General features: G+C 39.7%; 1 protein-coding gene across 1 annotated transcript; it reads right to left on the bottom strand.

Annotated features, from left to right (window-relative positions):
- Positions 1-3688: 3688 nt before the first annotated feature.
- Positions 3689-24756, bottom strand: LOC109475273 (cartilage oligomeric matrix protein-like). Its single transcript, XM_019775878.1, has 23 exons — positions 24639-24756; positions 23137-23265; positions 22704-22826; positions 20759-20878; positions 16540-16659; positions 15836-16054; positions 13630-14145; positions 13178-13342; positions 12977-13041; positions 12580-12690; positions 11029-11136; positions 10594-10753; positions 9934-10052; positions 9710-9762; positions 9501-9586; positions 8943-9038; positions 8529-8707; positions 7960-8008; positions 5690-5862; positions 5272-5346; positions 4896-4993; positions 4202-4341; positions 3689-3898 (listed from the first exon to the last, which is right to left on the bottom strand). The coding sequence occupies exons 1-23, from the start codon at positions 24754-24756 to the stop codon at positions 3879-3881; spliced, it is 3042 nt and encodes a 1013-aa protein (XP_019631437.1). The 3' UTR covers positions 3689-3878.
- Positions 24757-25604: the final 848 nt, after the last annotated feature.

Genomic DNA, 25604 nt, shown 5'->3' with positions numbered 1-25604 from the left:
CCCCCCCCCTCAGAACTCGCTAACGGTATGTCGTATGGCTACCCAATTTTCAGAGGATGGTGTACTAGTTCAAATTTATCATATCTACAATTTTGATGTCATTATGACGTAATATGACGTCATTATGACGTCATTAGTGGGATTTTATTGGCCAAAACCGTCTAGATAGGCTATTCCCTGAAAACTAAATGGTATTCAACATAACTTTACCAAAAGTGTTTATGACAGAATATTAGAGTGTACTAAGTCTTATGTTGCCCATAGCAACACCGGTGACGTCATAAAATGACGTCATACATATTTAAGATATCCGCCATCCGCCATCATCAATGTTGAATTTTCAAAAATAGTTTTTTTTCGTGATAAAGCCTAAAATACATTGTAAACATACCAAAGACCTTCATTTAAACCTTTTTTGGAAAAAGAAATGTAACTATTGATGAAATTTTAGGGAAAATAACTTGTATATACCTGTTCTAATGATATGGTCCGCCATCTTGGATTTTGGCCAATGACGTCATCAAATTAGCATAAATTATGCATATTTAATGATAAAATTTACACAAATTCATATGGGATGTTATTAATATTAGAAACCATAAGTAACTTGACATAAAACCCATAAAATTTTATTCTTGAAACAAAAATTACTAAATTTAGCAAAAAATGCCTGTCAGAAACCCGTTGCCATGGCAACACAAAAAATTATTATCTTATTCCAATGATAAAAAATTGTTGCCAACAATATTTTAGGAAAAGTCACCAAGTTTGGTCATTCTAGCCCTAGCCATTCAGACGCTATGTGACATCAAAGTTGCCGCGGGCACTTTTAGCCCCCCCCCCCGGTCAAGATAGGGTTAAGTTTGGTAAAATCAACGGAAAAATCATTATTTTCACTCCAAAATTAATGCCCAAAATTGCGAATTTTCACGTTGGATAATTCCACAAAAAAAATTTTCCGGCAGAAATGACTGATGCTGGCAGAAAGACCCAAGCCTTGACTATACCTGAGTAAATTATTAAGAAAATTCTAGTACTGTAATTTTCTAAACAGTCCACGGGGTTGCAAATCCACCCCTACGAAGCCGCAGAGCGAAAACTAGGTCAAACGGGCGGATTACACTTGGCGCGCAAGGATACCCGGAAGTAAGGTTCGGAGCCAAAAGAAATTTCCACCCCAAAATCACCATTTCTTACACTCTTCAGCCATGTTAATGTTTAATGATACTTCGTGGCAGTTTACAAGAAATGTCACCTCAAACTTGGACCCTCAAAACCCTTTGTCACTTTTTTTACAACGGACTGACCCTGTCGCGGAAGAACTGGGGTGTGCACCGTTAAAGATTGGTGGCTTCTACGGCTACTACGAACTCATGAGGGGCACCGCCATCACCGAGGCCAAGGTTAATCACATGCTTTTACAATACACCGTCAGGTTTTGTACTCAGTTTTACTCCAAGTGTCCTTTACTAAAATACTTTTAGTACGAAACATGTACTAGAATCTCATCTTGAACGTTTTCTGAGTTAATTATCTGCACTCCCACTCAACGCTTACCATAGAGAGAAAAAGAGGCGGAATGGGCTTGGTAAGTTTAATTTTGTAAAACATGACAATCCACGGGTGAGTGAGTGGAAGAAGTTCAGATGTGCTCGAGTATGTGAGCTTCACCACTACCACTATTTCTGATTTCAATACAACAGATGACTTCCGGGTCGTGTGAGGTCAGGGGTCATTCCCGTGCATCTAATTAACTTATTTGATCTAAAGCGCAAATATTCACAATTATTACACAACTGACAATCCGCCAGAAAAGCATGTCTAACTCCCTCCGCGGCAAAACTCGCGTCGACCAGCAAAAATTCAACACCACTCCCGCACAAGTCTACATCGCCATGCTATATAGTCGTTTGTATATGTCACGTTAGTTTCCTTGAATTGCTGTAGAGTCTAAAAAGTAGAGTCTAAAAAGAGTCCGAACTAGAGTCTAAAAATGCGTCCAAAAAGCGTGCCTTCAGGTTGATCATCATTTCCTTTTTACATTAAAACCTCCGGGTAAATAACATATAAGAAGAATGTTTGTTTAAGTAGTAAGATTTTGGTATCCAAGCCATTGTCTGGTGTGCACTCTTTATTAGAGCTTTCTGCAAAGGTCGGCACGAAGGGACCTCTTGCGGATAGTGCATAAATTGCAGTTATAAATGCCATTGAGATCGTTACATTGAGTAGAGTTAGTGACCATTTTTATTGCACAAAGAACAACCAAGCTTGTAATAAGCCACAGTAAATTATATGGATGACATACTCCCCAGACTCTAAATCATATACAATAGGGAAGAATCAAGGCAGGTGAAAAGGGAACATTTGATCGTTTTCCGATTTTGCCATCATATGTATTGGTTTACAATACGGCACTTTAGACTGTCAACACTTGTCATCAAACACGAGCAATTGTTTCTCATGTTTGCCGGGTCCGGAAACCGTACTAACCTTTATTGTGACAACCATTACATCATCCATAGCGTTGAAACAAATTTGACCTCTTGCACAATGACAACCAGACAATATGGCGTCCCATGGCGAGTAACAAAACCACAAGATATACTAGGAACATTCCTAATAGTCTGTACTGATTCCGTAGTAGCGGCTTTGTAGGCACAGCCATTTACTGCAACAGTCGCAATGGGTTAGATGCTTGTTTGCTTTTGAATTAAAGGTTTCGCATTCCATTGGATGTCCTTCCTCTTCCACAATCTCCGGTCCAGAAATGAAGTTAAGCTTTGACTTACCTCTGTGGGCTTGCTTTGTACCACTTGCCGTCTTCTCGAGAAAAGTAAAGAGAAAAAGCAAGATTACCGTAATCTGCTGTCAGGGCCAATTACAGTTCTTTTTTTAGGGAGCAAACCACTTTTTCCTTAGCAACCACTTTCTCACCGAATGTAAAAAAAGTAACTTTTATGTTACATTTTGTTATGTACATGAATCTGTCAATATGAATTGAGAAATCATTTCTTTCATAGGTGTTTAATATGTTATTTTGGCGATTAAATAGAAATGATCCATTTTTTAATCTTCTTGTCATATATAAACAAATGTTACAGTGTCTCTTTATGCATTTTTTAATTATACTATATATGTAGTTTAAGAGCGGCTGTACTTATTTTCTAGAAACACCATAATCCCATTTATGACGTGAGACGTGTATTTTATGCTAGATATCATTATAAAGGATTAGAAGTATGCATGGAGTGGACTAATTATAGGGTTGGCAACTTAGGAATAAAAGCGGACTATATATCCTTCTAATCCGTCATTTTTTACAGTTGCACTACACCCATTTTACGAAATAAGAAATGATGAAATTTATGTATAAAAATTGCTAATTGTTGCAAATGAATACAAGCATAATGTTACTTCTTTTATTGCTTATATTATTGCTGATTTGTCACTGGTCACTGAAGTCATGGTAATATACCTGGACATTGCTGAAAACTGCTAACGTAATGTTACGCAAATATGATGACATATTTATTCCCAATGAACAGGCTGTTAAGTATTGTTATTGATATAAGGTTTGATAAGTAAGTAATGCCCAATACAAGCGTAGGGAAGCTGTAGAATCATAATGTGTAAGACATCTAGAGACGACTTACTCGCTTTAGAAGAAAAGACACACAGTTAGGTGTTTGAAGGTGTTTTTATTGTGTACTTTCTTGAGTATATATTCTTACGTCTTGGGTAAATAAGAATACTACGTATTCTAAGCAATGACCGGCTTTTCTATCGGAGTAAATCAATTGGTATAGCCTGTCAACAAACAGGATTAGAGCTTAAAGAAGTCACATCTTCAGCAGGCCTGTCAGGATGATTGTCACCAGTTAGGTTGATGGAGTGCTGTCTGAAAGAAATTAACAACAAACATAAATCCAATTGTAATATTTGCAATCAGCCTGCATTTTTAAAGAAGTGTTCAGGAAGAAATTGCGCACACATGGTTTGGGAAAAATACAATTCTGAGGACGACTACTAGGTCAACAGTTCGATATAAATGCACAAGAGATATTTGAAAATAAAAACAGGAATTGCAAAGTTATATCTATTTTACATGTTTTCCGAAGAAAATGTTTATGTTAGTTCGTTAAAGGGATTAACTTTATGTTTCCTGCATGGAGTTTGCCATTAGACATGGAATATTTCTCACCATCGCACTTGGTGACGAGATCAGACCAGATGACGTTCTCCTGGGAGTAACAGTACACCCCCAGGCGGCCTCCGCGGAGAGAGGCGTCCAGAACGTCACCGGAGTCCACCACAAGGAGACTGCCGGAGTACAGCCGGAACCTGGACGGAGAAAGGATAGGCAAATCAGACTTTGAAACAAGAAGGTGCGAGCTTATTTTACCTGAATAGATGATGTAAACATAACCTTATAGGCGAAGATAAATATGAGGACCAGCTTTCGAGTTCTTATGTAACCATTAGATCAGAGAGTAAAACAACTTAGAGTTCCTTATAGTGAAAAGTTTCAGGAATTCTTATGATGATAATGATGATGAAATGATATCACATGATATCACATTATCAAAGTATATCGCATTTATTAGTCATCTTGCATTGAAAAGCAAAAAAAAAAAAAAAAAATCTAACGCCGCGGAAAGACCCGTGCAATAGTGTCGGTCAGAACGCTGCTGCCTTGGACAACAAGTATTTAGCAGATCTGGATATTTTGATAGCTAACCTTGTTTTAGTGACTGTATTAAGTTTTAAACAATATTTTTTTATTGTTTCGAGTAAGTTATACTTAATCTACTGAAAAAAATTAGTGGCCATACAGCACAAGTCACAAGGGTAGACGTCGGAAGCCCCTCCCAAGTCAAAAGTGTACTGCACGTTACCTGATGAGCCCGATGTCCACCCGGTGCTTCAGCTCCCAGCGGTAGGCGGTGTTGTAGCTCCAGCCCACTTTGCCGGGATCCTCCCACAGCAACTTGGTCTGAGGTTCGAATAGGGAAGGGAATGTTATCAAACCTTTATTTATATTTGAGCATAATTCAGTTAATATTAAATTTTTATTTGTGGTTCCTTCAAGTACTGTTTTAAATGAAAAAAAATCATTCATCTGATTAAATGTTCACAACAATGAGGCACATGCTACGTAAGCAAAGAGTTGTGCACATCTTCACTTACAGTTTCAGTCCTACATCTCTTGTCATGACGTGATATTCATTATTTAATACATGAATTGTAATTATATCAAAAACAACGACTTACCTGTCCGGGGACCTCCTCACCCCTCCAAAGAGCCACTGACAGGTCATCACCAGGTCCGGTAGTCGAGTTCACCAACTGGTGATAAAAAACACTTTTCTTAAGAATATTTAAGCACATCGGCCATTGCAATATTATAAATGATAGCCCAAAAGCTTACGGACTTCTACATCATGTTGATTTATTACAAAGAGGCCACTGCAAAAAGAAATTATTTTTCCCTCCGGGTCTACTTCCGCCTATCTCTTTGACACAATGTGCACGTGGAATCGATACGTAGACAAAAGTATGAGCATCTAGATTATCATTTACACCAGCTTAATAGCAGGTACAGATTTCTATTTGCAGCTCAATTTATCTCAGTGTATTTCCACGGTAAATATTATTTTTCAGACTCAGTTGTCATACTAAAAATCCTCACCTTCAGCTGTACCCCCGCCTGTCCACCGCTGCTGTCCCCTGACTGTTTCCAGGACATCAGGTAGAACCGAGAGTTGCTCTGATAGCTGAAGACGAAACCCACAAAGTCGTCATCAACCTGGGTGTTCACAAAGAAAGTCCCACGGTAGTCCAAGTTGCCAAAGTAGTTCGGACCTGTGTGACAAAAATCGCCTTCAGTACCCTTGCCCATGCGTGTTTCAGTGCCGTTAGCGAAAACGCAAAACTAGATTTACCCTGTTTGAGTGATCACACACGGCTTTGGGAGGTATGTTTAAACTAGAGTTCGACAATCTCATACCTCCATGACATGTTTAGTGCTTTCGTAAAGCTTATGCATAGTGGTGATCACATAAATGGCTCACATTTACAATCCTGCTCATTAGCAAAATTGTAATACAAATTATTCACATAGCCCCTACCTAGTAACATACAACACACTGGTGAAATCCTTACCATTTAACATGGACAACGTATGATATTGTTGGTTATATGCAAGTATAACCTCTGACATACCTTTGCCAACTCATGTTTGCCATCCAAGCTGACGAATTATACATTTTTTACTGCCAATATGCAAATTATAAGAGTCCATTTGCATATATTATATCATTTGATCATATTCCCCGCCCAATGACAGGGTTATCTTAAGAAATAAGGTTATTCTAGCGTTTCCTCATAAATTATGCAAATGAGGTCCTGATTTGAATAAATTATGTTTAGTGATGTTCGCCTTAATTGAACTTATGACAGTATGACAAGTATTAAATTCACAGCAGTTACCACCATAAAATTGTACCAATTTGCCATTAATTATGTAAATTAGGTCTTCATTAACATAATCAATATCTACCAATGATGTTGTCGTTCTCAATTACATATGTCTAAAGTGTTTTTTATAGCCCTAATATGGAATACAGCAGATTTATAGAATTTCCTCATTAATTATGGAAATTAGATCCTGATTTGCATAATTGTATTTTAATCATGTCAAGCATCACTTAACCCTAAACAGTACACCTGGGGTCCGCGCGGACCCCAGCACTATATATTCTGTAATATCTTTTTGTTTCTAAAGATTTTTTTCTGAAATTTTAGGTAATTGTCACCCACAAAGTTGTCTCTTAATACAGTGCAGAAAACTCCGTTTCTACCATTTATAAAAAAATTATATCTGATTTTCTTTTGGGGTCCGCGCGGACCCCAGCCGGCTTTCGATCACAATGGATACACTGGCGTTCTTATACATTACCTTATTTCCGTTTTTATATGTTTTTATGCATTCATCGTATGTCTACCAAGTTTTCAGAGAATGGTGTAGTAATAGAATTAAATGTTAATAACTTTGGTGTAATTATTACGTCATATGACGTCAGAGCTAATAATATAGTCCGCCATATTGGATTTTGACCAATGACGTCATCAAATTAGCATATTCTATGCATATTAAATGATTTAACTTATATTTGATTATGTAAGATGTTATTAATGTTGGAAAAGAAGTGTAATTTTATATAAAACTCAGAAAATTTTTATGTTTAAACCAAAATTACTTCTATTTAAAAAAAACTACCCGTTGCCATGGCAACACAAAAAAACATCAACTAACTAGTATAAAACTAATATGAACTTTTTTCCAGAGACATTTTAGAAAAGGTCTCCAAATTTGATACTTCTAGCGCAAGCCGTTTAGCCGCTATCTGAGATCAAAGTTGGGCCTCAAAAGCCCCTTCAGTCTGAAATGGGTTTAAAAATCGGGTATTTCTTCTTGTCTTCTTTTCTTCACCAAAAAATAGAAAAAGTTCAAAATGTATGATTTTTGTATGTAATGTGGACACAGAGGTTCCCACATCAGTTTGCAAAACAATTGAGCTGGTAGCATGTTAATAATTTCTAAAAATTAGCAAAAAACTGCTCTGGGGTCCGCGCGGACCCCAGGTGTACAGATTAATCAGTCCGGGAAGGTGTACTGTTGAGGGTTAAGCTACCTACATACCAAAAATCATGATGATCCATCAAACGGTTGTTCAGTTATCCTCTCTCGAAGATTTTTAAAGAAACCACCCTGCAGTTCCAGAACAAGCCGCTAGGGGGGTCGAACTCACGTGACTTCTTCCTGAGGACAAGAGCTACCTTCCATCCAAATTTCATGACCCTAGCATGTCCAGATCGCGAGATATCAAAACCGGAAGTTGCGTTATCAAAATTTGATCCTGAGGAAATCATTTGTATGGAATTTCAAAGTATACCTACCTAGGGCAATGCCAGAGTCACTGTTCACTTTCTGAACGATTTCAGCCCCCTGTAACATATATGGAATTATTTTTAAGTTTGGTTTAAGCAAGCAATGGAATAGTGCGGATATTTAGCGTTCATTTTGCCAGTAACGTATGGATAATGTGGGTTGAGATCATCAACTAGTGTCAACTCTTGTATTTCAACACATAATAACAGATTTAAATTTTAATTTTAAGATTAATGATATGTCAAACCATGGCTCTTGTACGTTATTATACATTTTAAAGAAGATAAGGGGCATGCCCTGGTGTTAGTAGTTCAAACCTAACATTCCAATAACTATTGTAGTATTAAGGTCACATGAGTAGCACTGAATGGCAGCAGCTCCATTGCCCTTTTGGAATGTAGTCGGCGTACATAATAACAGTCACCGCCCAAACAACCCCTCCACCCCCGATCCTCGTGTTGTATGCTGAAAGTCCGAGGCTTAGGCATAAAATAGTTGCCCCCACCAGAAACCAATGCTCTACCAACAGAAATCGGCATCAAAACCATCGGTATGCTTTTCCTTATCTTGCTAATACCTCATTAAGGACCTCCCAAACCGGATCGGGTAGTTGGCTACCAGGACCGGCCAGGTTGACGGTTTGGTAGTTCCTGAAGTCCGTACGGGCGATGACCCCACTCTCAGGACACACGTCATCAGCGTCAGGCACGCCGTCCATGTCAAAATCACCGGTACAGACATCGCCTACTCCGTCTCCTTAAACAAGACATAGTAACATTGTATTTAGTATTTTGAAGCCGATGTCGTGATGTTCATGGGGATTTATGATATTGGACTACGATGGCTGGACGCAGGATCTTATCATTTTTTTTAAATTAAACACTGCATACATCACCTACCACAAGTCTAGAAACATATTAACATATTTTTTTTAATTTTCATACGGCATTTAATTAACTACAACGCCTTAAAAGTGTGGAAATTGTCTCACCGTCAAAGTCTGTATTGTCCGGGCTGGGAACCAGACGGCAGGTGTCCACGTCATCCAGTATAGTGTCGCCATCGTCATCATCGTCGCAAAGGTCCCCTGCAAAATATACTCAGTTTGGTTAAATACAGTCATTTGTAATACATCTAGTCAGGACGCATCTATTATAGCATCAATAGTGCATTCTATTATACTTGACGATAGGAAAAAACGAATTTCCAACAGTAGAGCTATTTTCATTTTCCTTTTTAATAGACGGATATATCCTTAAGATTTCAACAAAGCCAGGTATGGTCAACAATTTAATTGGAATTCTCAAAACTGAATCATTTGTCGATGAAGTAAGCAGATAGCTTATGCTGATGAAACAAGTATTTCAAACCTAACGACGCCTGTTAGCTTGTCACAAATGTTTTCACAGATGTATCCGAGGCCATTTTCAGCTATTTGTGACAGTGGCATTACCGTGGCTCATTCTCGATATCAGTAATTCTTATTCTAATAAATCCATGGCCCTGCCTAAAGGGACCCTTCCTAGGCCATGCTAAATGTAAAGCGTACCTGCCCCGTCCTTGTCCGTATCCAGTTGTTGACTGTTGGGGATGTCAGGACAGTTGTCCATGGAGTTTAGGATCCCGTCTGCATCGCTGTCGAAAGGAGAGCATTGGATATTTGTTCATGAATGTAACTATAGTTAATGGTTAAGATGAATGGTTCTATTTTTCTTAAAAGGACGAAACGACTTACGTTAGATCGTAATGACCCCATACCTGTCGGCATTGTCGCTGCAGGCATCACCGATAGAATTTTGGTCCAGATCGAACTGGATATAATGGAAACAAATATCAAGTCAGTAAGAAACATTTAAAAAAAACTTACTTCCCGCTAAATCTAGGCACTTAAATCACAAATATTCTTAAAACCTTGTTTGTTATGTTTGCGATTTTTGACATGAATAATACGGAAGTTACTACGCCCAGATGATGTAACTAACCTGATTCACGTTTGCAACAGTTAGGCAGTTGTCACAAATATCTCCGATCCCGTCTCCGTCAGTATCGTCCTGTTGAGCATTAGCCACGAACGGACAGTTGTCTTGGGTGTCAATAATCCCTAGAAACACATGTCGTCTATATGTCATTGATCAAAAATTACTTGAAAAAATCGTTATCGTTTAGTAGTAGTAGTAGTAAGCCTTTATTTAATCTCGAAAGCTTGTTCGGTACATACATATGACTGCTTTTCAACAAGGTCGAGGGTGAGGGCGGGGTCACGGATTACAAATCAAACCAAAATATAATACAAAATCAAACCAAAATACAAATCAAAATATAATAAAAAAATAAATAGTAAATCATCAGTCCGTAATCAGTCCAAGTCCCTTATCATACTTCTAAATGTTCCCAATGACTGGGCTGCTCGAACATGTGGTGGCGAGGAGTTCCACACAGTCGCACCCGAGTACCTCAGTGACCGCCTGTACACCGTCCATTTTGTTACGCCTCAAGCATATTTGTATTGTCATGGCGTATTTAGATGTTGTGTGTTTAAGTATGTCATGGGTTAACACCCTTATTTAAGTACCTTTTAAAAATAAAAGAATACAACTAAATAAACTTAAGGACATATGAAATGTGGCGACAGTCAAACGTACCGTCACTGTCGGCATCACTGTCGCACACATTCCCCACACCGTCCCCGTCAGTGTCCCGTTGGTCAGTGTTGATGTCCGTGGGACAGTTGTCACACACGTCACCCACTCCATCACCGTCACTGTCCGTCTGGTTTACGTTCACTAGCAGTGGGCAGTTGTCCTTCAAGGAGTAATCAACAACAAAAATCTACATTGTTTCTAAATAAGTGTGTTGCCATGTTTTGTTGTTAAACTATTTCACTATTTTTTTTCAAACCTACAGGCGTCAGTTAATATGCCAATTCCTTCTTTTCATCTACTGCCGTTGTTCTTAGGGCTAGACTCACCCCCCCCCCATTCATGATGCTAATAGGCCCCTAACATCCTCACATATATGAGCTAATTTCGTTTTCCCGGACAGTTTTGTTAGCGATGGGTATCATATTTTATACTTACCTCAACATTAAGGAACCCATCGTTGTCCATGTCATCATCACAGGCGTCTCCCATCTCATCCCCATCGGCGTTGTCCTGACCGCTGTTAGGGATACCTGGACAGTTGTCCTAGAGCATAAAAATTACACAGTTCGAATTCACATCATTAAAAAATAGCCAAAAGAGTTTTCATATCTGGTGTGGACAATTTTCGAATAACATAAAATAACAAATTAGTTCACCTCGTTAACAAATATCCGACATTTTTATCTTGTAAGGCCACACCTCCTTAATTTTATGGATGACATCCGCGCGCGCATTGATTTTCGTCTGTTCTCAAAACAAACAAAAAAAAAAGATCACGTCATCCGAGGCTCTGGCCTGGCTACTCCATGGTAGCTTGCTATATAGCGACAGTACGGAGCCGGTGGTAACTCAGGAGGATGGCACCCAGGCTACCAAAGCTCCACGACTCAAGACTTCAGTACATACGTACAGTGTCGATTCATAAATCCGAAAAAAGCCAGCATGTGCCGGCCTGTCGTATATGTTGCTATGTTCCGCCGCAAATTCACAATACCAGCTTTGCCTCTGTATTCCTGTGGTTTAGTAGCATTTTTATTTTTGGCCGGATTTTTATTTTATTCGCCCGCGCGCACTAGTTCGGGGGTCTTCAGAGGATAAAATCTATAAAATTAGGTCGGTGTTGCCTAACTTTATATGCGAATTGCTATCTTTTGTTTGAAAAAAAACGAACCGCGATATTCCGCAATACATCCCTCAATACCCTGAAATTGAGCACTCAATTAGGAGGGGGGCTCTTTGTAACGTGCGCCCAGCAATGCCGGACAATTTTGATCGTAAAAAAATGGTACAATTTGTAAAGATAGCGATCTTGGATTCGGATATACTGAAACATACATTTGTAATTAACAGTTTTATGTTCATGTGTAAGTAGGGATGTTTCTAAAATATGCATTTACTTCGATATAGAAACTGCTGAGGTGAAAATAAAAAGACGTGCATTATCACGGACATAATGGTACACAGATGCCCAATTACACAGAAATGCTCCGGCTTGCGTTGTTCCAACAAAGAAGAGCAAAATGTCTGGCAGTTTTAGCGTTGGATTTTTGTTTATTAAATCATATAAAGACATTCATGCATCTATCATTCTTTCAACTAGTTCGTAGTTATGTGAGATTTTTGTTTTAATCACACGAATCGGAACAAACTCAGAGTATCAAATGGTGGACATAAATCGCCCACGGCTGAGACCGCGTGGACCCGCCGCGCTGATAATTTTTCGTATTTTTTTTCCACAAATTATCAAGAATTACGTGAAAATGAGCTGGAATAAGTGCCATGTAAATCTCAGGATACAAAGGCTGCTCATTAACGACCGAAATCATAGGTTCGCAGAAGATGGCAGGAGAAGAACAATATGACTTCACCACATAGTGGTAAAGCCATAATAACTAAAGATTTAAGATACAAAACATTCAGCTAACGAGTGACAAGGATAACAGAGAGAGGGAGATGAAAAATCAAGTTTAAATGCAAAATGCATACCTTATTACACCTGGTATCGTTGCACGGCAGGTGCGCATCAGGATAACCGTCTTGGTCATTGTCAAGTCCACACGTAAGTCCGTCCTGGGACCCCGCCCAGCCAAATTCACACTGCAATGAAAATGTTTAGTTAATGTTCAATCAACAAAGTCAAAATTTCCACTTTTTGTCCTCAGTTTATAACGGCAAGCTTGTGTATGAACACCCTATGTTTTAATGCATTAATGCGTCAACACAAAAGCCATGTCATCGATATGATATGAAATGAAATGTTGCGTACTTGCAAAAACCCGCAAATTTGATGTCAACTTAAAGAATTATTAACCATGATCATCTGTTACTTTATAGCAAGACTTAAAGATTAATGTGAAGATTGGAAATTGCGAGTCAGTCTTACCTTGCACGTAAGCCGTCCCTTGACGTGGGTACAGCTGGAGCACAGTTCGTCTTTTCCGAGGCAAACTAAATGTTTTTTTGTAAACTTGTTTTAGTGTTTAGTGATTTTAAAAGAACATAAAAGAAAAGCAACAATCAATAAAATCTCTGTTTTAGCGGCATGTAATGTTGCTTACTAATAGGCAATTACGATCATTCTCACCTGACATGCATTGGGCCTCCTCCTTTGATCCAGAAAACACTGACCAGGTGTTGTGAGGACATTGTTTACAGTCCGTCTGTACCGGCTGGTCCTGGTACTCACCAACAGGGCAGTACTCACAGGTGTCCGTAGTCAGGTCATGGAACGTGCCGCGGGGACAGTCAACTGGAATACGTGTGGTCATAAATTTTCTTGAACAAGATTATTTGAAATTCGTTCAAGATTAATTCATTTTTTAAAAATCTTTTAAAATTGTGTTCAATTTCTAATTCATTCTTTTTTTTTAGCTTTTTAGACATCAATAAATAATTTAAACTTGTTGGCATCCTTCCGTCTCGGAAGACGATGGAATCCGTGCCATGGTCTAGATTTGTTGATAGATAAACTAGGAATGATTTAAACACATGAATTGAATTAATAATTAACCATCACAATCTTTTAGTTTAACTCACGACAATACGCCTCGAAGCTGTCTTGAAAACTCAGTTGCCCCTGGGTGCAGTTGAGGTCAAACTCCGCAAATCCAATGTCGATTGTGCCAACAGAGGCTAGTTGTCCGTTGATGTTCAAGGCGAACTGCTGGTTTGCAACCTTTTCTTCGATATCAAAGTAGATATCGTCCAGGGCATATATGAGGTTAGTTTGCTCAAGCTGGGTGATGTTTTCTGGTGCCAGAGAGCTGCTGGCAACTACCTTAAACCTCACTGTGAAGCCATTTGCAGATTTGTTGGGTTTTGAGACGAAAGTTTGCCCTCTTGTTCCGGCGGTTTGATGCTTTGATGTGTCCCCGCATTCTATTTCAATGTTCTCAAGCTCGATTGCAATCGATCCACCAGGTTGAAAGGATGGCAGCTGACTGAAGAGCTGTTGGAAGTTGGAGATGATTTCACCCATGCTGTTGAGACAGTCAATGCTGGAGAAGTAATGGACTGCTCCTAACATGTGTGGGCGTCCTGGACGGTATCTTCCTGTTTTAATTTAAAAGCAACACAATAAACTGTCCATTACTCTGCCATCCGATGGTTTAATAAGAGTTGGCGGTTCCTTACTCAACCAAGGAACACGTTTAAACCCATTATATTGAAGTTGATTTGTGATGTAGTACGGTTGATACTATAAATTTCATATTAAAAGACGTTCTGATTTATTCTAACCCTTCCTTTTTTTCCTTTTAATGTAACAACTCTGTGATTTCGTAAGGGAGCACTTCGGTGAAGACGTAACTTACTTCTTAAACTGTGCACTTTGTATGAAAAAAACAAAGGCTTTCCATGGTGTCTGCACGATGGCCACAGACATGTTTTGAACCCAAATCATGTTCCACAATGTTGTCCATGACGTCATTCGAATAGAACGCGTGTTCGAATTTGGAGTTACCGGCGGTCATTCGTATGTTTCCCCTGTAAACCCGCGTTGTTACGCATTTTATTGACGAAGTATGACTTAAACGGCTTTACGCGCAGCTGAAAACAACATAATTGATCTTTAGAGTAATCCATGTTTGCGTATTATCACTTTCTTATTAACCTTACCTAGACCGGGCTTTTTGGGGCTTGGTGGGACGGGGGGGGGGGGCTCATTTGACCTCGCGACAGGTATGTAGTATGACCACCAAATTTTTAGATGATGGTGTACTAGTTGAAAATTTATATCTACAATGTTTACGTCGTTTTTACGTAATTTGACGTCATTATGACGTCATTAATGTGATTTTATTGGCCCAAACCGTCTACATAGGTTATAAACTGAAAACTAAATGGTATACTACATAACTTTACCAAAAGTGTTTATGACAGATTATTATGGTGTACTAAGTCTTATGTTGCCCATAGCAACGCCGTTAACGTCAAAAAATGACGACAGGCATATTTAAGCTATCCGCCATCTTGGATCATTAATCTTGAATTTTCAAAAATATTTTTTCAGGATAAAGCCTTAAATATAATGTAAACATACTAAAGACCTTCATATACACCTTTTTTTTAAGAAATGGAAGTATTGATGAAATTTTAAAGAAAATAACCTGTATATACCTGTTTTAATGATATGGTCCGCCATCTTGGATTTAGACCAATGACGTCATCAAATTAGCATAAGTTATGCATATTTAATAATAAATTTACATAAAATTATATGGGGTCTTATTAATATTAGAAACCATGTGTAACTTGGCATAAAGCCCATAAAATTTATCCGATGCTATTTAGCATTAATTTGGATGTTTTCTTACTGGGACGATTTTTTCAAAACAGAAATTGCCAAAAATAGCTGTTTCTCGTAGTCTTTACGCAAAAAAAAAAAAAAAATACCCATTTTAAACAAAAAAACCTTGGACAGAAATAACCCGTATGGGCATGGCTCTCATCTTGTAGAATTAAAGATGGACGGTGTTATTACCGCCTGCGCGTAAATTCATTAAATAAACGGCTATTTCTTTAGCCAAAATTGGTATCTTTAACCAAAAATTTAGGTGAAGAAAAACTGAAGTACCCTTTATTCAATGCGTTTTAAGTACAACTAAAATGTGCGAAGTTTGGTCGCGGTGTAACTGGGCTATCAAAAGTGACATGACATTCATGTATAGAATATTACTTTCACATAAGCCTAGGCCGCCTTAACCCAACCGAGATCTTGAACACATAAGAATTAAAATCACACCTGTGCAGTCCGGCCAAGGGCTACTCTTGCCTACCACGGGATCAGAGTCCGCGAACCAGCCCCCATTAGCCCAGCACGTGTAGACCTGAGCAGGTCTTATGGCGAACTCCTTGTCGTCCCGACAGTACACAGTACAGAACATGGATCCTGTCGTGTCATCTGTCACCGAACAGGCTTTGCCACCATTCAAGGGAGGGTCGTAATCTTCACTACAGGGTGCTGGGCGAAAAGAAATGAGGGTAAGTCAACAGTAAAAGCGATGTTACTTTGTATCTTTCACTCTGTCTTCTGATATTAGTTAACTGGTATACCTATTAATTTTCAGACCTTGTTGCTGATAATGAATTGTATCCTATGTCCACTAATGATCAGACTCACATTGAAGTCTTTGTAGAAAATTGGCACTCGGCATGAACAAACATATAGGCAAATTGTAAATTACATTTATAAAAAAGAAACAAGCATATCTTATTGCCAAAGTGTAATTGATGCTTGCACGAGCATCAAGTCTAAAAACATGCCTTTATACGTTGGTCAAGCAAAACGACATGTCTCTATATTGCTATCTGCAACATATCTTAATAAGGCATTCGGATTATTTGCACTTATACATTTTCCGTGGCCCGAATTTCAATACCAATTACATCTAACATAAAAATTACCTATTCTTTATAGAAAAAAAAATCGGTGTGTGGTAAACTCACCTGTTTGGCATCTCTCTCCCTTGAATCCAGGTAAGCACACACAGGAGAATGTGTTATCACCATCAACACATGTGCCGCCGTTGTCACATGCTCCTGGGACGCAGTTGTCAGTTTCTATTTCTTTAAGGAGAATGTTTCTATGTTATTTTTAAGTAGAATGTTTCTATATTACTTGCACTCATTCACGTTACTTCAAAATTGAAAGAAACAACACCATTGCTCTGTTTGTCTCTAATAAGGTTGATGAACTTTGAATGAATAGAAATCAGCCCCAAAAGAATGTAGCTGGCCAGGGGAGATAGTCGGCCAGACAAGCTCCATTGGCCTGCGCGGAGTCTGTGAAGTCGCTAATCCTCTTTGTTGTCCACAAATGGTTTTTAACAGGTGCAAAGTGCCAGAATAAGCCGTTTATTGCTTTGCCTGTCAAGTGTGACAGGACTGAACTCTGAAAACTTGACAACCTAACATTCTAACTTTCTTGTCCACGGTGTGTCAAAAGAAAATTATATACCCAATGGTATTGGTAAATTGTTAAATAGGCGGTAGAATAAAATGATAATGAGCTATGATACATATATAACCGACAAAATCAGGAACTAATTTGAAGAAAATCCTCTAAAACAAATGTCTTCTGTGTCACCTTCAAAACGGACGGCATCGTCGCCATATTTGGGAAATAGAAGAGTCTATTTCCACGGTGTGAAGGGGAAAGGTTCCTTTGCAATACATTTCGTACTTCAAATCCATCTCAAATGATATGAAATGTGCCATTGTACAGAAATTATGTGACACAGTTATGTTTCACGTCAATTCGTATCAATATACGTTGAAGGGTGGATATGTCATGATAATTTAGATGTGTTCCATTAATTTAAAAAAGAAATCTTCTTGCAGCAAAAGAAAACAGCATTCCTCGGCCGCGTCTGCAAAAACTTCCCTCCAACTTCTACAACAAGATACACACATGGAATTTGATTTCAACCGCGCATCTGTGAAGAACAATAAAGCGTGTATGCTTTACTCGGCAGGATGATTGGAATTTAAAACCAGGGATTTTGCAGGTTTCTTTACGCTCGTCTATCTGAACATGTGCCAACGTGCACCGAGTAGGGAGGGATCGTCGGTATTTCTGTCCTTTACGTCGCAAAGCTTGGGGTTGTTTCTGCTAGATTTTTTAGTTGTTATTAATAAGGCCTGTCAGACAATAGGTGCTGATATTAGTTATAGTGTTTGCACACGAATAACGAGCTGGTACTGGCCACAACGGCCTGAATGTCCACATAATGGTCGTGTACTATAGATCGGCCAGGAGACACCACAGCGCTTGGTTGCACGCGGGCCTGCACGTCAGGTTGTTTATGACCTTAATAATCTGAGGATGTCGTGGTGGGAAAAAAGCCATGCAGACCAATCCATGTATTGGTGAATAGCACTCATTACAAACCATCAGGTAGGCGGCTACAGCTGCCCCATTCCATTCTGCGAGATAATAAGAAAGTACAGACCAACTTTAGGCAGCGTACTACAAAACACATACCATCCATCTTGCTCTGTAACCCTCAATCACTAGTCAACAAACAAGAGGAATTCCAGACGATACTACTACATTATGACTTTGAAATTGCACCCGTGACAGAGACCCGGGTTTTTCCTGTCATGATCGAGGCATGTCTGAATGTGGATGGTTATTAATTCTTCTCCAGAAGCCGCACTGAGAGGAGAGGGGGGGGTAGAATCATTTGTAAGTTGTACAAGAAATTGGAATGCCTGTGGATCTCAGTTAGGCCCAAACGCCTACCAAGAGGGCTGTCTGAATTTTTTTCTGCACTATGTACAACCCCCATGCATCCCGCCACCAAGACACACTGGTAAAGCACAGTATTATCACAATCCATAAAGGCGTTATGAAGTTATGCTGACTACAATGTGCGGAAAGACACACACACACACACACACACACACACACACAAACACACACACACACACACACACACACACACACACAGACGCACCAAAAACAATACCTCCATTTTTCATTCAGGTAACAGCCGTCTCTTTCTTTTAAGGCGATGGGGAAAATCCAATGTATTAGTTCAGGACTTACTGCTGGTCTATACGTCATTTGTCAGACCGGTGGTTGAATACTGTATTCCCGTATTGAATCCTGGACTCACGTGCATGGTTCCTGTCACATTCAAACAATAATCAGGTAATCCGTTTGGTAATGTTGGCTATATGGATTTTATCCCATGGGAACAAAAAAAAACTGATATAAGAGTGCGAAAAAATGGCAATGAAATGAAATCTAAATGGTCAAGAAGTTGAAAAAATGAGTATTGAACTTAAAGAATATGGGTGGTGAAAAGTAGACTCTTTGTATTTATTTCTTCATCGTTCCTTTTTTTCCTATTTTTTTCACCTTTTTCTTTTAGAATTTATTTTGGCATTCTGCGGCAGAAAAAAAAACATTCGTCGCAAAAACACACGGTAGTTAAGGATTAACCCTTCAACCACTATGTTTTTTTGGGACGAATCCTACCCTTTGGGATCAAAATTAATACCAAAATGTGTTGCACGAATACAGTTTATTTGTGACTCTGTGATTTTTATGTATGTATAGTTTAATGTATCTATAAGGGACAGTTTGACATGCTTAGGTGTGAATGATTTCTGCTCATTATCATAATTTATGCCCCTCACGCAAGATGCCTCCAGGCAGATACGTTGATGCCATTGACCGAGAGTCCAACGCCAACTAGGTCAAGTGTCACAATCTTTGAGTTTTCTGACTCAACTTGTTGATGTTATATGGTCAAGGGTCACAATCTTTGAGTTTTCTGACTCAACTTGTTGATGTTATATGGTCAAGGGTCACAATCTTTGAGTTTTCTGACTCAACTTGTTGATGTTATGTGGTCAAGGGTCAGAATCTTTGAGTTTTCTGACTCAACTTGTTGATGTTATATGGTCAAGTGTAACAATCTTTGAGTTTTCTGACTCAACTTGTTGATGTTATATGGTCAAGGGTCACAATCTTTGAGTTTTCTGACTCAACTTGTTGATGTTTTAAGGTTCCGGGTCGGAGTTTAATTCTGACCAGGGTTCCAAATAGTGCGCAGTAAATCGCCGGATCTGCGAGGTTGTCACGCTAGGTTTGGCTCCCCATAGCTCGGCGATCGCTGTAGATTTTCAACTAGGTTTTGAATTGATCAAAAAGCCTTGGGATTGTAGTGTTTTTCGGCGCGGTGAAGTTGGAAGGCCAGCGAAGCGTTTTTGGTATCAGTCCGCGAGCAAGGGTGATGCGGTTTGTCGCCTGATGACCCAAATAGCTGCGTTCTATGTGGAATTTCTAGGGGTTCGCGTCACCGGATTTTGCGAAAAACTTATCGCAACAACCTATATTTTTTTTCTGTTTTTCAGAAACAGGAAGTAGTAAGCTATTTCAGCATATAAGCCGTTAGCCTGGGAAAATTCGTTTTTTCCAAGCAGGTCCGTTGAAAAAACTGCAAAAAAACTACATTTTTCGTATCCAAAATTTACGTTTAACTACAGTTTCTACCCAAATTATAGAGTCGACGGACAATAACCAAAATTGTATCGGAAGCCGGTTGGAAACCTCCGTTGACTGCTGTAATGAGATTTCCCGGCGTACTTTTTTTGGCGGAGTTATAGCCCTTCGGTCTGAGGGTGTCCGCCGGATCCAAAATCGTGAAAAAAACTCCGGTCCGAGACCTTATGTACAGGTGAAGACTCACATGTGTTACAAATGCTGGCGTCAGATTTGACCTGACTGGACAAAGCATGAACTTTCTAGGATAACTCAATTAACAATGAGCCAATATCAGTAAAAATTATTAGATGTTAAAAGACATATATACAAACAAACTCGTAAAGGGGTTTCGTTTTCGACATGAAATGTCTGACCTTTTACCATCAATATTATAAATACTAAAACAGAACACAGGACACAAACCGTTACGCGTCACTTTTTAGCGTAATCTTAGTCATATATGATTTGAAAGGAGAAAGGAGCAGAAAGGATTTACATCCTATCATCATATAGCCAGAACAGAATTTTAAAGAAACATAAAATTACATTTTACACAATGATGAAACATACCCACCTAATTGCATGCATGAAAAATGGTGTTTGAGTGAATACAGAGTTCAAAAAGGATAATTAAAGTACAAAAAAGTCAATGATTTTCATGCTACTAACCGATGCAACTTGTAGATCCTGACAGCTCGTACCCACTTTGGCAAGTGCAGCTGTAGCTCCCCATAGTGTTGACACATCCGTGCTCACAGCCTCCGTTGTTACCGGCACATTCGTTGATGTCTGAATGGTATGAAAATTGTACGAAACTGAAACAACGGAGACAGCGGACGCATTTGCATATTTTAAGGAATATGTTTGTCACTAAAATTACACTTTAGGTGTTGATATGTCTTCTTAGTTTGATTTAAAGTTGTCTTATTCTTGTTAAGGGTTTGCTTTAAGATTAGGAAAGATCTATATATATATATATATATATATATATATATATATATATACATATATATTAATTTATTTTATTTATTTATTTATTGTCTATTTCAGGCTCAATGGTCCATAGCCCAGACATACAACATTACACAAACACATCTAAAATAAAACATCTAAGTGAGTGCAAATAGATAAAAGACTGTCGAGCCCTTATGGTGGGCGGACCAGTCTACAGTAATGGCCCCAGAATGGACTGGAGCAGAAGGTCTCCGAGCGGAGCAGCAGTTTGACAATTGCGTTCTCAGACGCTAAGAGACGCGAAGCAAAAGAGCACAACAACTTCCGACGCCTGTCATCAAACGTGTCTACACGCGACTGTACAAATAGGTCGCTGTTACTAGTACACCTAGGCTGAGACAGTAGGATTTTAAGACCATCGTGGTAAGCAACTGGTAGCCTATGAATGATTCCTGCTCTGTAGCTGGACCAAAGCTGAGCACAATACATTGCACTGCAGTGTGCTATTAACAGAGTGCGTTTCACCGCATGAGAACAGTGACCAAATTTGCGGATAAGTGAATTAGCTTTTGTGTACATATGCCTGGTTTGTTTACGAATAGAGTCGTCATCAGAAAAGTCGGGAGTGATTCGGAAGCCGAGGTAGGTGGCCGAAGAGACGTACGGTAAGGGTTTGCCGTTCAACTTCACGACGGGTGGCATTCCGTTCAGAGCAATTCGATCACATGGAAAGTACATACAGTTTTTTTTGGCACAGAAAATCATGTAACTATCGCTACCGAAGGCCTCACAGACATTAATCAGTTTCTGTACAGCTTTTGCTGAGGGGCAGATTAAACACAAGTCATCTGCGTAGAAGAGGTGGTTCACAGCAAAATTTCCAATAAAACAGCCCGCATTAGCGGCGTTTAACTTAGCACTAAGGTCGGAGACATAAACATTGAACAATAATGGGGACAAAAGGCTCCCCTGGGGGACACGCTTTAGAAGCGTCAAGAAAACAGACGAAGACAGGCGAAGCTCGGCGTCTGAAGTAGGAAATAATTTCCTTTAGGGCGAAAATGCACAAGTCTGTTCCATGGTGTGTTTTGAAACCAAACTGATTTGCAGGTGTAGCCAAGTGCTTCTCTAGGCAAATAAGCAGGAGGTATTCAAATAATTTAAAGATCGGACTGGAAATAGCAATGAGACGATAATTATTCCTGATAGAAGGGTTCAAGTTCTGCTTTTTGATTATTGGAATAATGATGACCTTCAGTAGGACAGAGGGGACATGGCCATGCCTCAGCATGGACGAAAATAAAATAGCGAGTAAAGTGGTTAGCCGAGGTCCCACATGCTTCAGGTGCTCAGCTGACAGGCCGTCCGAGTCGCATGACTTCCCGTTTGGGAGCGTATTGATCGCTGGTTAAATAATAATTGTTTTCTTATTCCAAAAACAGTTGCTCTCCAATAGACCAAATGCCATCTAAAAACTGCATTGATAAAAATCCAGTAAATCGACACGAAGAAACCTACTGGATTTTTTTTTTTAAACATTGTCCGATCGAACGTAGATGTTCAGACAAAACATATTTCTAAACTTAATATGTATGATAGATAGTCGGCTGAAGTATTGTAAAGAGACATTATCAGTAGATAGGGTATAATACAATTGTACCTGAGCAGGTCCTCCCATCTGGGTTCAGGAGGAAACCGCCGTCACAAATGCATGTAAAGCTGCCAACAATGTTCAAACACGTCTGCTGACAGTCATGTTGGGCTTCATCACACTCGTTTATATCTAATGAACGAGAAGAAAAAAAAAAAAAAAACATTACAACGCTATTCACACATGTATGGCAAAGTCTCATTTTACATCATCCGCAATTTAATAATTTTATAATACTTATGAAACTATACAAATGCCATCATGACCTGGGTAACTCCTGACTTACTGATTGTGTAGAAATATTACGGTGAAACAATAATGCTTTTAAGACTTTGGTATAAGGACAATGCTCCTTACATATAACACGAACCAAATAAGAAACGTATACTATTTTATACAAGTTTAAAGTAGTGAATGGATTATTGTTATCCTAAACACTAACCAAAACAAGAGACGCCGTCCACATCGAGCTGGTATCCTGCCTGGCAAGAACATCGGTAACTGCCGTGCTCATTGGTACAGATCTGGTCACATGGTCCACGTCCTCCGTTGATCACACACTCATCCGTGTCTGTATTTTAATAAGATATTCATGTTTACCGACGGAAAACATATTGTTTTTACTCAGTTTCCTCTTCCATTCCAAACACTAACCTCTGACCTGGCCAATGATATTATTTGTTGACGTCTGTCACCATGGTAACTGGTGTTGGGTTACATAATGTTGCAATCTTATATTGTTGGAGGGATTTGCATGTAGACTCCTGTCTGACCATATATATGCATGTATTTAAGTAAGAATTAACAGAGTAGACCACGTGCGAAGGTAAACTTCATGCATTTGCTTTGCAAATGTTACCTCTCTAGTTCTTATACATATTTGCTGTCGATAGGCTATAAGAAGCAAACAAATGCTATGTCGTCAATATGTTAACAAAAAGAAAATTTTAATTTAACTTTCCTAGTACCTGCTTAAGCGAATAGCCTACATCTCAAAACAATTACTCAATTTAATTGATTTTAAATAAAAACAATCTTTACATTTTATTTTCATTTTATGTATTCAGCTTTACAGAATTAACATTTTAAGGGGAGTCGGCAACAGGTAAAGTGTGTTCCTCTCCCAGACCGACTTCCCTAGAATCACACAACGAGACACACACTAAATGCAATATGTGTCGCCTTCAATAGCGAAACAAACATTAGTAGAGGTGCGAAAGGATTAGAGAGGATAAGTTTCTACGACATCATTACGGGTCTCGTGGAACATCACTTTCCGCTCAAGACTAGGTCGGTTCGGATGGACGACAAAAGCTGGATGACGAAAGAGGGTGAAACGAGCCATTTCACAGAGACAAAGGAATTCCAGCGACACCGAAAGTCGCCCTTGTGGAGACAGCTGAGAAACAAAGTGAAGACTGTGGTCCAGCAGGCCAAAAGCTGGCATTACAGAAACTGCATTCAGCAGTTAAAACGGGAAAACCCACGCAAATGGTGGCCATGTATAAACCGGGAGCTCGGCCGAATGCAGCAAAAGCCAGTTCTTCTCTGAGGCATGGTGTCAAGGTGCTCCACTCCACATGTTCCCTCTACCACTCGGTGACCCTGGTCCTGAACTGTGCTCAATTGGGGAGACCAAGTGCCTTCTGAAGTCTGTTAACCCTAAACAGTACACCTGGGGTCCACGCGGACCCCAGCACTATATATTCTGTAATATCTTTTTTGTTTCTAAAGATTTTTTCCTGAAATTTTAGGTAATTGTCACTCACAAAGTTGTCTCTCAATACAGTGCAGAAAACTCCGTTTCTACCATTTATAAAAAAAATTATATCTGATTTTCTTTTGGGGTCCGCGCGGACCCCAGCCAGCTTTCGATCATAATGGATACACTGGCGTTCGGATGGTGCAAACGTGATTTACTGCGGTAGATTCAAACAAGCCAACCTTGGTCAGAGTGATCTTTGCTGACATGAGTAAGGCATTTGATCGTGTGGATCATGCTCGGCTTCTGCAGCGGGTCATTGACATCCACTCCAGCCCTCGCATGCAGAGCCGCCGGCATGCAGAGCTACCTCCAGAACCGCCGGCAGAGGGTCGTTATCGACGGCGAGACTAGTTCATGGCGCACTCTAACGTCGGGGGTGCCACAGCGAGGGGTTCTTTCACCCTACCTGTTCATTCTTTTCATGAGCACGCGCACCACTGCACACAGTGACACAATGAACGTTGGGTATGCCGATGACGTCACGCTGTCAAGGACGTTGCCTTAGCTGACCAGGACACAACTGTAGAGGACGAGTCATCTCACCTCAAATCCTGGGCAGAGGACAACAAGATGACGCTGAACGGTGGGAAGAGCCTGCTTCTCCAGATCTGCTTCAGTCGATCGGTCCCAATCCTACCAACGATCACTCTTGGAGGTCAACCAGTGCCACCTATTGACTGTGCTAATTATAATAAGGGACTGGGTTTCCTCATAGACAAGGACCTAACCTTCAATAAACAAGTTACCTCCATGATCAGTAAGGCATCGCGCAGACTACACTATTTGCGCCTACTAACGAAACAAGGCACCAGCGTTACCGACCTAATCCAGATTTATCTGGCGCTAGTCCGGCCAGTGCTCGAATTCGGACATGTGTTACTGGTCGGGTGCAGTAAGGAGCAAGAACTGGCCATCGAAAGGGTCCAACGCCGGGCCTTGCGCATCATTTCCTTGGGAGGAAGGCGTAACGTGCTTGACCTGTCAACACTGAATTCGAGGAGGGAAGATGTGGCAGTACACCTGTTCCATGACTTAGTTTCGCCCACTAGGTCAGGTGCCACTGGACGGTAACTTAGAAACTCTGAAACAATCAGTCTACTTAAAGCCCGGACTAAGAGACTTGACAACCCGTTCCTTCATTGCGC

Source organism: Branchiostoma belcheri, unplaced genomic scaffold (genome assembly GCF_001625305.1).
Source record: "Branchiostoma belcheri isolate BF01 breed outbred unplaced genomic scaffold, Haploidv18h27 scaffold103, whole genome shotgun sequence".
NCBI lineage: Eukaryota > Metazoa > Chordata > Leptocardii > Amphioxiformes > Branchiostomatidae > Branchiostoma > Branchiostoma belcheri.
This window is presented reverse-complemented; position numbering and strand designations above follow the sequence as displayed.

Coding starts and splice junctions, on each gene's coding strand:
- LOC109475273 (XM_019775878.1), bottom strand. CDS start 24,756: ATGCCGGCGGCTCTGCATGCGAGGGCTGGAGTGGATGTCAATGACCCG. Junction 22,827..23,136: donor GGACGGCGTCTCTTGTTTTG/GTTAGTGTTTAG, acceptor CTCGTTCATTAG/ATATAAACGAGTGTGATGAA. Junction 5,347..5,689: donor AGGCGGGGGTACAGCTGAAG/GTGAGGATTTTT, acceptor TTTTATCACCAG/TTGGTGAACTCGACTACCGG.